Raw genomic sequence first — 17,792 nt, 5'->3', positions numbered from 1 at the left:
AGTCAAGGTATTGGAGTGGCCATCACAAAGCCCTGACCTCAATCCCATAGAACATTTGTGGGCAGAACTGAAAAAGCGTGTGCGAGCAAGGAGGCCTACAAACCTGACTCAGTTTCACTTCTGACTTCAACTGTATATATATATATATATGTGTGTGTGTGTGTGTGTGTGTGTGTGTGTGTGTGTGTGTGTGTGTGTGTGTGTGTGTGTGTGTGTGTGTGTGTGTGTGTGTGTGTGTGTTTCTCACCAGCAATAGTAGCAGCACCATGTCGGCGTGGTCACACACACATGCTATGTGCAGGGCTGTCCAGAGGTCCTCATCCTGCAGGTTGACGTTTAACCCTCGCTCAATCAGAACCTCAGCCGCAAACACATTGTCATGACGAGCACACTATGGGATGAAGAGAGAGAGAAAGAGAGTGAGAGAGAGAGAGAGAGAGAGAGAGTGAGGAAGAGAGAGGCCTGGTCGGATAATGGTGAGCCAATTGAAAAACAGCAGGTGGATGTGGTTGTGTGTGTGTTTGTGCATGTGTGTGTGCACGTGTATTCTTACCAGGTGTAGAAGAGATCCTCCAGAGGAGATAGTAGTTTTGGGGTCAGCTCTCTCCTTCAGTAGACGCAGCACTGCAACATAAAACAGGGAGAGAGAAATACTAGTCCCATTGATACAATACACATTGAAAAACCACACAAACGCCTAGCCTGGTGTGTGAACACGTGTGGATGTAGTAACAGAGATAGGCAGGACATCAGGAGAAAATATACCAGATAAACAACATAGGTAGACAACGGTTTATTAGCAAAAACTCTGTGTATTTTTCCAATAAAAATAAAAGCGCAAATGCACACACAACATGCAGCACACACACATGCACACACACGACAGCTTCCTACTCTCCAGTAAAATCCCCCTGTGTGTGACTTGTTCTCTGTGTGCCCTTCAGGAGTCACTCAGTCAGTCAGTCAGTCAGTCAGTCAGTCAGTCAGTCAGTCAGTCAGTCAGTCAGTCAGTCAGTCAGTCAGTCAGTGTGTATTATAGAAGTCCTCCAGTATCCCCAATAGCACCCATTTTTGTTGTAGCCCCAGACAAAATGACTTGATTTAACTCACTGAGGGCTTGACGATTAGTTGACAAGTTGAATCAAGTGTGCTTGTCCGGGACTACAACAAAAATGTGTGCTGTTGGGGGTACTGGAGGACTGGAGTTGGAAACACTGTAGTTGGTCTGAGAGGAGGAGCGCCTGCCTGGAAATACACGGCTCACTCACTCACATCACATCAGTTCTACTGAGCCACAGTGGACTGCACTACAAATATAGAATCCACAACACTGACATACTGACACAGATTACCTGGTAATTCTCTACAAATCATTCTACAGTACTCACACATAGACATAGATCTGCTTTACAACGATCAGTACTCACTCACCAATATCTATTATTCACAAGGAACACAGAACTGCTGACCCTTTACTCACAGACTCACCCAGATCTGCCCTAACCACTACCCTCAATAATGCTTCTACATGAGATAAAAGGAGAAGGAAATTACAGAGGGAGAGTATTAGACACAGAGAGAATGAAGAAAAGACTGAGATGGACAGATTTGAGGGCAGAGAAAGGAGCGAGGGGGGAGGTCTTTAGACATATTTTCCCTCAACAACAGTGATAAGCCAAGATGGATGCTGGACAAACACTGAGAGACCTTACCTCAGCAGAACACTGAACTACTCTGTCACGCAAGCCTCTGACAGACTGACATGCACCATCATACACACACACCTATAAAGCGTCTGTGCACACACTAACTCACTGACTCTCTCAAACACTCGCTTAACCAGAGCCGTTAGCAGTGAGGGTAACAACCACTGTAATTACCAAGGGTAACGATAGTGAGGAGCCCCCAGAGTCGTTTAACCTAAGTCAGGGGTACTCAAATACTATTTGAGAAGGTCCGGTCAAACACATTTCCTAGGAGGCAAAGGTCCGGATAGATATTTGTATTTATTAGTGTAGTAACAAACCCCTCCTCGCAACCCATGCATCACCAAACTGTTTACACTCCTCCTGTTGGCGGAGATAAGATTTTGCCATTTTAAGTGTACCTTGAATTCTAAATAAATCACTGACAGTGTCACCAGTCAAGCACCCCCACACCATCACATCTCCTCGTCCATGCTTCACGGTGGGAACCACACATGCACAGATCATCCATTCACCTACTCGGCGTCACACAAAGACATAGCGGTTGGAACCAAAAATCTCAAATTTGAACTCATCAGGACTAAAGGACAAATTTCCACCGGTCTAATATCCATTGATAGTGTTTCTTGGCCCAAGCAAGTCTATTCTTCTTACTGGTGTCCTTAAGTAGTGGTTTCTTTGCAGAAATTTGACCATGAATGTTTGATTCACACAATCTTCTCTGAACAGTTGATGTTGAGATGTGTCTGTTACTTGAACTCTGTGAATAATTTATTTGTCCTGCAATCTGATGTGCAATTAACTCTAATGATTTTATCGTCTGCAGCAGAGGTAAATCTGGGTCTTCCTTTCCTGTTGAAATCGTCATGAGAGCCAGTTTCATCATAGCGCTTGATGGTTTTTGCAACTGTACTTGAAGAAACTTTCAAAGTTCTTGAAATTTTCTGTATTGACTGACCTTCATTTCTTAAAGTAATGATGGACTGTCGTTTCTGCTTATTTGAGCTGTACTTGCCATAATGGACTTGGTCTTTTACCCACTGGAATTGTGATACAGTGAATTATAAGTGAAATAATCTATCTGCAAACAATTGTTGGAAAAATTACTTGTGTCAAAGTAGATGTCCTAACCGGCTTGCCAAAACTATAGTTTGTTAGCAAGAAATTTGTGGAGTGGTTGAAAAACGAGTTTTAATAACTCTATTTTCTGTATACCAACCCTACTTTGTCACAACACAACTGATTGGCTGAAGAAGGAAAGACAATCCACAAATTAACTTTTAACAAAGCACACCTGTTAATTGAAAAACATTCCAGGTGACTACATCATGAACCTGGTTGAGAGAATGCCAAGAGTGTGCAAAGCTGTCATCAAGGCAAAGGGTGGCTACTTTGAAGAATCTCAAATATAAATATATTTTGACTTGTTAAACACTTTTTTGGTTCCTAAATGATTCTATATATGTTATTTCATAGTTTTCATGTCTTCACTATTATTCTACAATGTAGAAAATAGTAAAAAATAAAGGAAAACCCTTGACTGGTAGTATATATACAGTTGAAGTCGGAAGTTTACATACACTTAGGTTAGAGTTATTAAAACTCGTTTTTCAACCACTCCACAAATTTCTTGCTAACAAACTATAGTTTTGGCAAGCCGGTTAGGACATCTACTTTGACACAAGTAATTTTTCCAACAATTGTTTGCAGACAGATTATTTCACTTATAATTTACTGTATCACAATTCCAGTGGATCAGAAGTTTACATACACTATGTTGACTGTGCCTTTAAATAGCTTGGAAAATTCCACAAAATGATGTCATGGCTTTAGAAGCTTCTGATAGGCTAATTGACATAATTTGAGTCAATTGAAGGTGTACCTGTGGATGTATTTCAAGAACTACCTTCAAACTCAGTGCCTCTTCGCTTGACAACATGGGAAAATCAAAAGAAATCAGCCAAGACCTCAGAAAAAAAATTGTAGACCTTCACAAGTCTGGTTCATCCTTGGGAGCAATTTCCAAATGCCTGAAGGTACCATGTTGATCTGTACAAACAATAGTAAGCAAGTATAAACACCATAGGACCACGCAGCCGTCATACTGCTCAGGAAGGAGATGCGTTCTGTCTCCAAGAGATGAACGTACTTTGGTGTGAAAAGTGCAAATCAATCCCAGAACAACAGCAAAGGACCTTGTGAAGATGCTGGAGGAAACAGGTACAAAAGTATCTATATCCACAGTAAAACAAGTCCTATATCGACATAACTTGAAAGGCCACTCAGCAAGGAAGAAGCCACTGCTCCAAAACCGCCATTAAAAAGCCAGACTACGGTTTGCAACTGCACATGGGGACAAAGATCGTACTTTTTGGAGAAATGTCCTCTGGTCTGATGAAACAAAAACAGAACTGTTTGGCCATAATGACCATCGTTATGTTTGGAGGCAAAAGGGGAGGCTTGCAAGCCAAAGAACAGTATACCAACCGTGAAGCACGGGGGTGGCAGCATCATGTTGTGGGGGTGCTTTGCTGCAGGAGGGACTGGTACACTTCACAAAATAGATGGCATCATGAGGACGGAAAATGATGTGGATATATTGAAGCATCATCTCAAGACATCAGTCTGGAAGTTAAAGTTTGGTCGCAAATGGGTCTTCCAAATGGACAATGACCCCAAGCATACTTCCAAAGTTGTGGCAAAATGGCTTAAGGACAGCAAAGTCAAGGTATTGGAGTGGCCATCACAAAGCCCTGACCTCAATCCTATAGAAAATTTGTGGGCAGAACTGAAAAAGCGTGTACGAGCAAGGAGGCCTACAAACCTGACTCAGCTACACCAGCTCTGTCAGGAGGAATGGGCCAAAATTCACCCAACTTGCGGAAGGCTACCCGAAACGTTTGACCCAAGTTAAACAATTTAAAGGCAATGCTACCAAATACTAATTGAGTGTAGTGGGTCAGAAGAAAAAAAAAGCTGAAATAATTAATTCTCTACTATTATTCTGACATTTCACCTTTTTTAAAGAAAGTGGTGATCCTAACTGTCCTAAGACAGGGCATTTTTACTAGGATTAAATGTCAGGAATTGTGAAAAACTGAGTTTAAATGTATTTGGCTAAGGTGTATGTAAAATTCCGACTTCAACTGTATGTTTCATTGTCACATACACCGGATAGATTCAGTGAAATGTGTTGTTTTACAGACTCAGACATAGTAGTACGGCGCCCTTGTAGCAAATTAGGGTTAAGTTTCTTGCGCAAATAACAGCAAAAAGTTTAAAGCCCAACTTGATTCCATAAAATGAAATGTTTTACTTTAATTCTGGGTCCATTGTCTGCCTATTGAGGATGGCTGACCTCAGCGGTCGTTATCTAAACAGATGTGTGTATAATGACAAGGGCATATACATGTCAAGCTGAGCTAGGACATGACACCACTGTAACAATGATGTAACAGTTTTACTGCAGTATAGTTTGACCATGCAGTGCGTGTTTCAGTACAGCCAGTGGCATCACTTGTTAGTGATTATTAATCAGATCCTCAGGTAGTGCAGGCCGCTCCATTCATTTCCCTCTAGGTCATATATGTAGGGACCCCACTTATCAACCAACCAATCTTTGCTTTGTCTTGATAATGGAGGATCCTTGTCATTTATGGATGGATGTATTATGAACACACGAGTATACAGTCACTGAAACACACACACACATTTACATTTACATGCACATTTACATTCTAATGGTCCTTGGTGCTTAATGGAGTTTAAATGGTTGATGAGGAAGAACACAACGTTCCTAAAGTCAATCAACACAATTATCTCTCTCTCACACACGCACGCACGCACGTGCACGCACATGCTATGCACACGCACGCACGCACAAACACACACCTTTCTGTCGCACGCCTAAAAGCTCAGGAATATAACCCCACCTAGGTTAGTAATTAAGGATAATGTTGGTTGGCTCACCTACAGTGCTTTAGTAGAATGGTGGATATCCCTCAATAACATTGTCTGCTAAATGACTAATGCACACGCACACATTTATATGCGCACACACACAGTCTTCTTGGTGCTTAATGGAGCTTAAATGGTTGATGAGGAAGAACATAGCCTTCCTAAAGTCATTCAAAACAGTAATTTCTCTCTCTCTCTCTCTCTCTCTCTCTCTCTCTCTCTCTCTCTCTCTCTCTCTCTCTCGCTCACTCCCTCACACACACACACGCACGCACACACACACCTTTCTCTCCCCCCTCCTAAAAGCTCAGGAATATAATTCCAACTACTGTAGGTTAGTAATTAAGGCAAATCAACATATGTGGTGGTTGGCTCACCTACAGTGCTTCAGTAGAATGGTGAATAACCCTGGATAACATTGTCTGCTAAATGACTAAACTGTCAAATCTAAACACTACTGTATATATTAATTTAATCACTAGTCATCAGAAATAATAGACTGATACAGTCAGGCATCAGTCTGGACGGCATCAGGTCTGTTTGACCTTCCGCACACTAGAAGGACCCATCTATGTGTTTTTATAGGGCATTGTTGAGCGTGACTGAACAGAGGTCAGAAGTCAAGAGCTATGTATGTATTGACCCTCAGGGCAATCAAACAGAAGTGCTGTATGCTGGACCATATGGCTGATGTTCCATTTCCGTTCTATTGGATCATGACAACACTTTCCGGTGTTGTGGTTCTCTATTAGTCCATACGTTTACACTGCCCACTGTTCTGCTGTTCTATTGGTCCATAGGTCAACACTGTCCTCTGTCCTGCTCTACTATTGGTTCATATGCCAACGCTACCCACTGTCCTGTTCTATTGAAATGATTGACAGGTACTATCCAGTATTGCTGTGGACCATTACATCTCTACACACTCTAAGACCATGTCTTTTCCATCCCCTATACACAATACAGCCACCTAGCTCATATACTACTCATGGAAAACCAATGGATACCCTGTCTTCATGATTAGCATTATTATTACTACTGTGCATACTACCTTCTTACTTACTTTTTACTTGATTATGATTGATATTGTTGTTGTAATGTACTGTTGCGGGAGCTCATGAATAAACATTTCACTGCACCTTTTATACCTAATGAAAACTGTGTACGCACCGAATAAAATTTGACTTGATTTGATCAGTGCTAACTCAGGCAGTGAGCATTTTGGCAGCAGTGTAAATGAATGCAAATCAGGTTGTTGCTCTTTTGCCCTGTGTTAGTGTGTTTATCTGTGTGCTCTGTTTCATCAGGCTGTTTGACCGTGAAGAGACAGAGGGAGAGTGTGCGAGAAAGAGAGAGAAAACAACCAGCTGTCATTTTGGGGAAAACTGAAAAACAGCTGTGGGAGACATATGTGGAGTTTCCATAGCAACCAGATGGGAGCCGTTGTGGAGAGAGGGAAAGAGAGATGGAGGGAGAGAGCGAGAGCTGGAGAGAAGAGGCGGGAGGAATAATGACAGAGGAAAGGAGAAAGAGAGAGAGAGGACTGATCTCTGTTCATCCCAGAACTCCCCTACAGACTCAAGTCTTTCATCCACCCTTCTTTCCAATAAAAGATGACCCTATCCTCCCCATCGGCATATTCCACTCTTCAGCCGTCCAAAAGATGACCACATACTGCTTATCATACAGTCCTTGCAGCCAAACTCTAGCCAGATGCAACCAGAATGCAAACACTGAATGGAATGCACTATGAATCCAATGCCAACCTTGAATAGATTCCTGATGACTCAACAGAGTCTCCCTATCAGTTATAGAAGTGGAGTCGGATCAGACATATTTCTGTAGATGCTAAGTCAGACACATTCCGGTAAGGGAAACATGTTTCCACTCTGACCTTGTACTATTGTCAGACCTGGCAGAGGCACTCCAGTCTCTCTTGCATAACATGTAAATTGCATTATGTACAAGGTCACTAACCAGTAGCCACTCCAAATGATTATCGAGTCGCTGGTGTACAGTTATAGTATGCTCCACTACAGCCCTGAGAGCTATGTCTGCTGAGTTAATGATATACAATGGAAGCAAGTGATGCCAACATGAAATCATTGATAAGCGTCAATCTGGTATGATTCTGCAAAAATACAGGCATCAAGGAACATGATGTGAATACATTGCATACACATGGACACCTAGAGAAAGGCATCACGGACATGCATTGCATTTAGGCAGGGAGACGTATGCAATGGATGCAGCGGGAGAAAAAAGGAGAAGTATACAGTTATACTGTAGCTTTACCTCTAGGGAGAGAGGGAGAGGGGAAGAAGGAGTAATAAATAGTCGGTGAGTGGAGGGTGTCTAGGCTACTCCATAAGGGGATGGAATCCAAATACACTTGTTCAAATCCCACTCGATCCATCTCTCTCTTTCTCTAAATGTTTCTCTCTGTTCTATTCATCCCAGAACTGCATCCTTGTGAATGTATCATCAAATGCCCCTTCAATAACATGACATACATTACCTATCACCTCTTTTTTTCGCATTCCTTACCAGTACACCATCCATATTATTAGTCCCTATGTTAGTCCCTATGTCACCATCCATATTATTAGTCCCTATACCTCATCCCAACCCTTCAATATGAAACCTACTGTAAGTTCTCATCCCTGTAAATTATTCCGTCTCAGTGCTTCTTATCAGACATTCATAGTCACCACAATCCCTCGTCTTGCATGGCTGCTCTATGTTTTCCAAAAGAGCTTTGGAGTCTTCTCTCCATTTCCATCCTTCAGGAAAAACAATATACACTGTTCTCAGACAAGACACAATCCTAAGAGCACAGACTTCCTTGATGGGATCTGTGATGCAGAAAAAAGTCATCTAGAGAGATTTGGGTTTTGTAATTCCACCGCATCATTTGGGGAAACTTCCTGTGAATCTCTGTGAGTAATGCTTTATGAATTATGTTAGAGTGATTAAGCTATGCATTCATATAGACTCTTAAAAAAAACCTTTTAAGGATTGTAGCAAGTATTAAATGCAGTATTATGTGTGCATAGACAGATGGATCATAAAAAGTGTTAACCAAGTTTATTCTCTCCCGAACAATCTTGAAGCATTGAAGGACATTCAGTTTGTAGTAGTCTGTTGGAACAAGCTTCCCAAGGGTTTGACATCTTAATTAAAAAATGCTACAAGATATTCTGCAGCAGATGTAAGAATGGAATCTAAATTACATTTGCACTGAGCAAAGCTCAGTAGCAACAAATGAGTTCATAAGTATGTGCTTTCCTTATTAAAGTTTCTCTTAAGCTCCTCTGGTTTCTCAAGTAATATCTCTGGCTTAATTCTCACATTGGGTTAGATACCCCTATTGCTAGTCTGTTCAACCTCTCTTTCGTATCGTCTCAGATTCCTAAAGATTGGAAAGCGGCCACAGTCATCCCAATCTTCAAAGGGGGAGACACTCTAGACCCAAACGGTTACAGACCTATATCCATCCTGCCCTGCTGTTCTAAAGTCTTCGAAAGCCAAGTGAACAAACAGATCACCGACCATTTCGAATCCCACCGTACCTTCTCACCTATGCAATCTGGTTTCCGAGCTGGTCACGGGTGCACCTCAACAACGCTCAAGGTCCGAAACGATATCATAACCGCCATCGATAAAAGACAGTACTGTGCAACTGTCTTCATCGACCTGGCCAAGACTTTTGACACTGTCAATCACCGTATTCTTATTGGCAGACTCAACAGCCTTGGTTTCTCTAATGACTACCTCGCCTGGTTCACTAACTACTTCAGTGTGTCAAATTGGAGGGCCTGTGTTCTGGACCTATGGGGGTGCCACAGGGTTCAATTCTCAGGCTGACTCTTTTCTCTGTATATATCAATGATGTCGCTCTTGCTGCGGGTGATTCTTTGATCTACCTCTACGCAGACGACACCATTCTATATACATCTGGCCCTTCCTTGGACACTGCGTTAACAAACCTCCAAACGAGCTTCAACGCCATACAACACTCCTTCCGTGGCCTCGATCTGATCTTAAATGCAAGTAAAATGAAATGCATGCTCTTCAACCGATCGCTGCCCGCACCTGCCCGCCCGACTAGCATCACAACTCTGGACGGTTCTGACTTAGAATATGTGGACAACTATAAATACCTAGGTGTCTGGCTAGACTGTAAACTCTCCTTCCACACTCACATTAAGCATCTCCAATCCAAAGTTAAATCTAGAATCGGCTTCCTATTTCGCAACAAAGCCTCCTTCACTCATGTTGCCAAACATACCCTTGTAAAACTGACTATCCTACCGATACTTCGGCGATGTAATTTACAAAATAGCCTCCAACACTCTACTAAGCAAATTGGATGCAGTCTATCACAGTGCCATCCGTTTTGTCACCAAAGGTTCATATACTTCCCACCACTGCGACCTGTATGCTCTCGTTGGCTGGTCCTCGCTACATATTCGTCACCAAACCCACTGGCTCCAGGTCATCTATAAGTCTTTGCTAGGTAAAGCTCCGCCTTATCTCAGCTCACTGGTCACGATAGCAACACCCACCCATAGCACGCGCTCCAGCAGGTTTCACTGGTCACCCCCAAAGCCAACACCTACTTTGGCCGTCTTTCCTTCCAGTTTTCTGCTGCCTATGACTGGAACGAATTGCAAAAATTACTGAAGTTGGAGACTTATATCTCACTAACTTTAAGCGTCAGCAGTCAGAGCAGCTTACCGATCTCTGCAGCTGTACACAGCCCATCTGTAAATAGCCCATCCAACCAACTACCTACCTCATCCCCATATTTGTTTTTGTTTTTCTGCTCTTTTGCACACCAGTATTTCTACTTGCACATCCTCATCTGCACATATATCACTCCAGTGTAAATTGCTAAAGTGTAGTTACTTCGCCACTATTGGTCTATTTATTGCCTTACCTCCTTACTACATTTGCACACACTGTATACAGATTTTTCTATTGTGTTATTGACTGTACGTTTGTTTATTCCATGTGTAACTCTGTGTTGTTGTTTTAGTCGCACTGCTTTGCTTTACCTTAGCCAGGTCGCAGTTGTAAATGAGAACTTCTCCTCAACTGGCCTACTTGGTTAAATAAAGGCAAAATAAAGAAATAAAATGTAAAACATTGATCTGTTCCCCTATTTGGTGGACAAAGGCCACAATAATCACAAAGAGTCAGTTATTGTGTCCAGATTGCTGGTTTCGCTCTCTCTCACTCCTTCGTTCAATCAGCGGAGAGGATTTGGCACGGTGTCACAGCATGACATCTACCTTCCACTGCAAAGGCCCCTGGGAAAGGGATTGATGTGTGGCACTGATAATGAGCTTCTAGCTCTGACAGATAGACAACTGTAACAGAGCTGTATGGGAGTGAGGACGATCTTCAACACAGACACTATCAAGCTTGCTATACTGAACCCGATCAGATAGGATCAGTGTTCACGCTTTGGGCATAGGCATGTAATTAGCTTGACTGTGTATGTAGACGTCTTGACAAAGGTGTGTGTGTGTGTGTGTGTGTGTGTGTGTGTGTGTGTGTGTGTGTGTGTGTGTGTGTGTGTGTGTGTGTGTGTGTGTGTGTGTGCTTGCTTGTGTGCTTGCATGCATATGTGTGAGCTTGGTGCTAAACGCTGAGGTGAGGAAGACATGAAACAATGACAGCAGAGGCCATTAGTGCTTCTACCTCCTTAACTCAGAGAGCGCTGATTACAGACAGACAGACAGACAGACAGACAGACAGACAGACAGACAGACAGACAGACAGACAGACAGACAGACAGACAGACAGACAGACAGACAGACAGACAGACAGACAGACAGACAGACAGACAGACAGACAGACAGACAGACAGACAGACAGACAGGGTTTTACTGGTGCTAGGCTATTCACTGTCTGTCTGTCTGACCTATATCTGCTGATCAATAGAGGACAGACTCAAGAGGAGGAAGCGAGTAGGGAGAGAGGAGGAGGAGAAAGGGTGATTTTCCTACATATAATTACACTTGTCTTAAGTGACAGGAGGTCTCAGTTGATTGTGTAATGTATGCACGACAGGGCACCCACCCACTGATACTGATGCTACTCTACAGTATTTTAGTACAAACAGGGCGTTTCATAGTCAAAGAGAATCTCAACCGTTATCATTCTCTGATTTTATATATTATGAAATCTAAATCACAACACAAGTCACATGATCATATCATGATGTATAGTAATCTGATATTAAAACACCCACTACTTTGGTTAGATGCGGAGTAATAATGGACAGATGCTAATATAAAACAGGTTTCCTAGGCATTGAGACACAGAACTATATTATGATTATCAGGTTATCAAACAGCTGTGAACTGCAACTGGACAGAGAGCCACTCTGTCACACTCAAGTAATATCTCTGTCTACCAGACCCCTAACCTCATATAAGATAATAAAAATCATTCATATACAGTAGACTCAATCTCATCAAACATATGATTTTTGCTGGGAACGTAACATCTAATATCACCTCAATAACACAGCTACTGTATATACCAATCATTCCCCAGTGTGGAATATTCCATATCATCATTCTGGAATGGTATTGTGAATTGATTTTGGATTCCACGCCTCTTGAAGGGAACAGATGCTCCGGTCACAGCCGTGCCTCCCACTGATGAAGTTAAGAGATTACTTTAGAAAGGCAATTTCACCAAATGTCACTACCAATGCAAGTCCCAGTTTACATATGGCAGGGAGGAATCAAGCTGAAAAAGGCTCATGTCTCTCTCGTCTCTCATTCTCTCTTTTTTCCCCATTCACCTCCCTGCCTGTTCTTTTTCCTTGATTCTCACTTTCTACTTTTTTTATGACATAGCCCTCTATCCTCTCCTTTCAATCTCTTTACCCATCTCTATCCTCTCCTTTCAATCTCTTTACCCATCTCTATCCTCTCCTTTCAATCTCTTTACCCATCTCTATCCTCTCCTTTCAATCTCTTTACCCATCTCTATCCTCTCCTTTCAATCTCTTTACCCATCTCTATCCTCTCCTTTCAATCTCTTTACCCATCTCTATCCTCTCCTTCAATCTCTTACCCATCTATCCTCCTTCAATCTCTTTCCCCATCTCTATCCTCTCCTTTCAATCTCTTTACCCATCTCTATCCTCTCCTTTCAATCTCTTTACCCATCTCTATCCTCTCCTTTCAATCTCTTTACCCATCTCTATCCTCTCCTTTCAATCTCTTTACCCATCTCTATCCTCTCCTTTCAATCTCTTTACCCATCTCCACATTTCCGTCACTCTCTATTTTCCTCTCTGCTTCGATCTGATTTCCTGCCAGTGATTTCTGATAAGATAAGTGTGTGTGTGTGTGTGTGTGTGTGTGTGTGTGTGTGTGTGTGTACATCTCTTATTACTAGTCTGCCTCGTCAGCAGTGTGTTTCTAGTTTATCTGTGAATCTGTGTCCAAAGCCAACTCCATGCTGACAAAGTTGAATTAGGATAGACACACAGACGGAGAGAGAAAGAGAGAGATGCCAAACATTCTAAATGATAATGAGTCATGATGGTACAAGGTGTTGTTTTCTCAGCTTGAATGGTTCATAGCCATTATTGTATCAATCAAAGAACAAATGAAATGAAAACATATAAATAATTACAGAGGGAGGTTGGGTGCTGTGATGAATGCCTTACACAACTAATACAGAAGACGTTCATACCACAGACATTCCACAGTCATCCAGAATAATATCCCCATGCCTCGCTATAGCTAGATAAACGTTTGGACACAGTCTATCACTCTCATTTCATAGCTTTTCACTTCAATGAGAGATTCACCACCAGATAAGGCCTTCACAAGATAAAGCAAAGCAAAAAACCCAATCTGCTACATAAATCTTTGAGGGTGGTATTTCCTCCATTATCTCCAGAAGAGAGGAGCTGATCTCATCACTAATAACAGCGGACTGAGATGAGATCCCTGTGGAATACTAAGCATTGATTTTCCTTCCACACATCCCCATGATCTCCGCTGAGTCCGGTTTTCCAGGGTTTGGGGAGCTTGGTACAGGCAGAACTAACCCCAATTCCCACCCTGGCCCCCTAAATTACCCCCCTCTCACCCCAAATGGACCCCTAGGTCTCTCGACATTGGGTGTATTTACACATTTCCTCCTCTCAAAAATGATTAAGGATTTTGCTGTGAATACAATTCCAGAAATGTTCCCACATATCTCCTGGGATAAAGGAGGCCTGAGGCGACCATGTTTCCTACATGGATTTTGAATGGAGTGGAATTGAGACAGAAACATGCTGTGGAGCACTACTGTATTTTCCCACACAGTAATTGGCACAGACGTACACATACACAGAGACACAGAAACTGACATTGCCTACAAGTAACATTACACACACAGAGACATAGAAACAGTCAACAGGCCAAAGATCAGGGTTGGGGAGTAACTGATTACATGTAATCTGATTACAAAAAATATATATAAATGTCGCTTACGTTACCAGCAAAAATATTGTATCAGATTACAGACACTTTTTAAAACGACATGATTACTTCTTGGATTACTCTTAAATTCAGAAAGGATGTTAGTGAAAAAAACACATTGAGACCTTTCTGCTTTCTCAATTACATTCAATTCAGCATTTAAAATGTTAACAATTTTTCCACCTGAGTGAGCCTGAGACCACTATGATGGCACACCAAATGTGTATAAAGAATTATTTTTGTCTTCTTCTGCATCTTAAGGGAAAATTAATTAGAAAGTAACTGAAAGTAATCAGATTACAGTAATCCAAAAGACACATCACTGACTACAATTTTAGATAGTTAACCATGGGATCATCAAAGCAACAAATCAGTAATAGCAGGAATAACAAGAAGGGAATTTAGTCCAATGGTGTGAAATGAGACTTATCATCATGTCTCCATCTACACGGTATCATGCCTATGGAACATCAAATCTGCAGGACAACATCCTGTCCAACAACATCCTGTCCAACAACATCCTGTCCAACAACATCTTCTCCAACAACATCTTCTCCAACAACATCTTATCCAACAGCATCTTGTTCAGCAGAGCCTTGACAGTTCCAAGTCTAGTTAATCAGACCAATGGTTGGCAGCTGATTTTGCCCACCGTACCAAAAGCCAGTGGCAGTAACAGTCTTGTGCCAGTCCTGTACCATGCTGTTGCATGGGTGGCGATTAGGATTTCTACTCAGGGGTAAACAGTGGCGATTCATGCCCGGCCAAAGGACCAGGTTTTAGTCAGGCAGTTGCATGGGTACACCAGCTGCTCACAAGTACCCCAGCTGAAGATCATTGGCAGCCAAAAGGGGGGAGATTAGCATAGTGACCTGCAATGGCTGCTGGGTGGTCTGACAGATACACACAGACAGCTGGGCAAACGGCTGGCAAACAAGAGCATGGGTGGTGAGAAAGATAAGGAAGGGATGGAGAGAGAGAAAGAGAGAGAGAGAGAGAGAGAGAGAGAGAGAGAGAGAGAGAGAGAGAGAAAGAGGGAGAAAGACAGACAGAGAAGTAAAAAGGGAAGGGAGGTAGAGAGAGAATAGGGAGAAAGAGGGAGAGAAGAGGCCATAGTGAGATAAATAAATGTCCATTGTAAAAGCACTCATAGAGTATAGAGTATCCACTAGTAGTGATACTTTATGAAGACATAAAGTGTGTTTGACTGCAGCTCTGTGTGTATGGGCCTGTGGCTTTAAGGGTAGAGTGCCTCAGATCCCTGCCTGGGGCAACAGTTGATTTAGAGTCAGGCTCACAAGAGATCTCTCTCTCTCCCCTCTGAGGTCTAGGCAGAATCCCTAATGAGGAATCTCTCAGTTGATAGAATAGGGAGGTACACACACACACACACACACACACACACACACACACACACACACACACAGTCAATCTGGTCAGCTGTTGGTTGACTTTAGTTGACTTAATATCATCCTCCCCATCCACATAATGGGGGAAATCTCTGAGCTCTGTAATCGTTGTGCTGTCCTGCACAACCCCTTCTTTATTAGATGACTTCTGCTTGTCTCCCAAGAGCTGCATTTAACTCTGAATATTAGCTAGGTGTGTTTTTATGAATAAGTGTGTGTGTGTGACAGAGTGAGAGAGTTTGTGTCCTGACTAGCCTGTAATCAGTTTGAAGGATTAGCTAATACTGCAAAGCTAATGGCCACTCCTCACCCTTGCCACATCCATTTGTCTTTTCCCAACTGCTGCACTAACAAACACACACACACACACACGCACACGCACACATACACGCACACGCACACTCTAAGCAGAATACTGATTAGCCGCTGAAACTCTGGAGAGGGAATGAAGAGTGAATATTGAAGGAGGAACAGAATACAAAGAGAGGAAGGGAGAAAAATAAGGAATAGAGAGAGAGAGATAGAGAGAGGCTTTTTTTACCACTCCGTGGGAGGCACTGACTAAATGTCTTCTGTTCACTTTCAACTGAGACCCACTTTGGGATGCTGATAATGTTTTGAGGTCTGTTGCATTACTATAGGTCTGTAGGGATGGGTGTGGAGAGGGTATCCCAAAACATGTGGACTAGGTCTGTTGCATTACTATAGGTCTGTAGGGATGGGTGTGGAGAGGGTAAACCCAAAACATGTGGACTAGGTCTGTTGCATTACTATAGGTCTGTAGGGATGGGTGTGGAGAGGGTAAACCCAAAACATGTGGACTAGGTCTGTGCACGCCAGTGTACACATGTCCGTATATGTGTGTGAGTGATTTGAAAGGGACTCAGATGGTCCCCAGCCGTGCAGAGAATGATGTAAGTGCTGTAAGAGTAGGGCTCATGTATGCCACTCATTACACACTGAACACGTCCCACTGCCTATTCTGATTGAACTGACTCAAAGCTCATAAAACTGTCAGAAGTCAATAGCTCAAATGAAGTGCTACTGAACTCAGATATGAGGCCATCAGTTTGTGAATTTAATCTAAGACAGTTTTACAGAAATATAGCCATTACACTCTGGAAATACTAGCATCAACATACTCACACTCTTCATCTCTATAGCTACCCCCCATACACACAGACAGGCAGGCAGAGACAGACGGACGGACGGACGGACGGACGGACGGACGGACGGACGGACGGACGGACGGACGGACAGACAGACAGACAGACAGACAGACAGACAGACAGACAGACAGACAGACAGACAGACAGACAGACAGACAGACAGACAGACAGACAGACAGACAGACAGACAGACAGACACAGAGACATAGGTAAACACAAACCTTCTTTGTCGTCGTGGCGTATGATGGCGTCCTGTATGATGTCACCGAGGCTGAAGCGAATGCGGTGTTTCTTCATGTGGCTGGTGGGTGGGGCTTTTACCTTGACTCCTCCTCCTGGTTTCTGCAGGGTCTTCTCCCGCTCATAGTACTCCCTTATTTGGTCACAGCGCATCCTCCTGACCAGCCGCTGGCGCTGGCCAAATGGGAGAGACTCCAGCAGACACTGGTCGATCTCCATGTTCTGACGAAACACGTTACATAGCTGAAAACAACCTGCAGAGAGAGGGAGGGAGAGAGAGAGGGAGGGAGGGAGGTAGAGAAGGGAAAAGGAGAGAGAAAAACATTAGCATATCATGTTTTGTGATGAAAATCTGTCTCAACAGTTTATACAAGTTGAAAATAGAGTGATGTTAAACATAGCAAAACAGCTAGTGTGTGTGTGTGTGTGTGTGTGTGTGTGTGTGTGTGTGTGTGTGTGTGTGTGTGTGTGTGTGTGTGTGTGTGTGTGTGTGTGTGTGTGTGTGTGTGTGTGTGTGTGTGTGTGTGAGAGAGAGAGAGAGACAGACACTGCTGTTAGATACAGTAAATAACTCGAACCACTCCATGTTTATTTAAATATAGTCTGACACTGAGCGAACAGGACAACACTTGGATGATAAAGCACACCAGTGCTGTCTGTTTCACCTACAAGCAAGTGTGTGTGTGTGTCTATGTGTGTTTGTGTGTGTTTATAATGGACTACACTTGCACTGCCTTTATCCTCTGGGTGTTTTGAAAAAAACAACACACTGTTTAGTGTCTTCTCTTCCGCATCCCAACGGCTGTA

At 42.8% G+C, this 17,792-nt stretch overlaps 1 protein-coding gene across 1 annotated transcript in view; it reads right to left on the bottom strand.

Annotated features, from left to right (window-relative positions):
• Positions 1–17,792, bottom strand: part of LOC115155830 (unconventional myosin-XVI-like) — a 181,558-nt gene that overhangs the window by 142,234 nt on the left and 21,532 nt on the right. The window contains 3 exon segments of the mRNA XM_029702807.1: positions 248–391; positions 554–624; positions 16,967–17,239. Of these exon segments, the coding sequence (XP_029558667.1) occupies positions 248–391; positions 554–624; positions 16,967–17,239 (488 nt within the window).

This window comes from Salmo trutta, chromosome 20, assembly GCF_901001165.1.
Source record: "Salmo trutta chromosome 20, fSalTru1.1, whole genome shotgun sequence".
NCBI classification, from domain to species: Eukaryota; Metazoa; Chordata; class Actinopteri; order Salmoniformes; family Salmonidae; genus Salmo; species Salmo trutta.
Note: the sequence above shows the minus strand (reverse complement) of the source record. Positions and strands in the feature narration are given on the sequence as shown.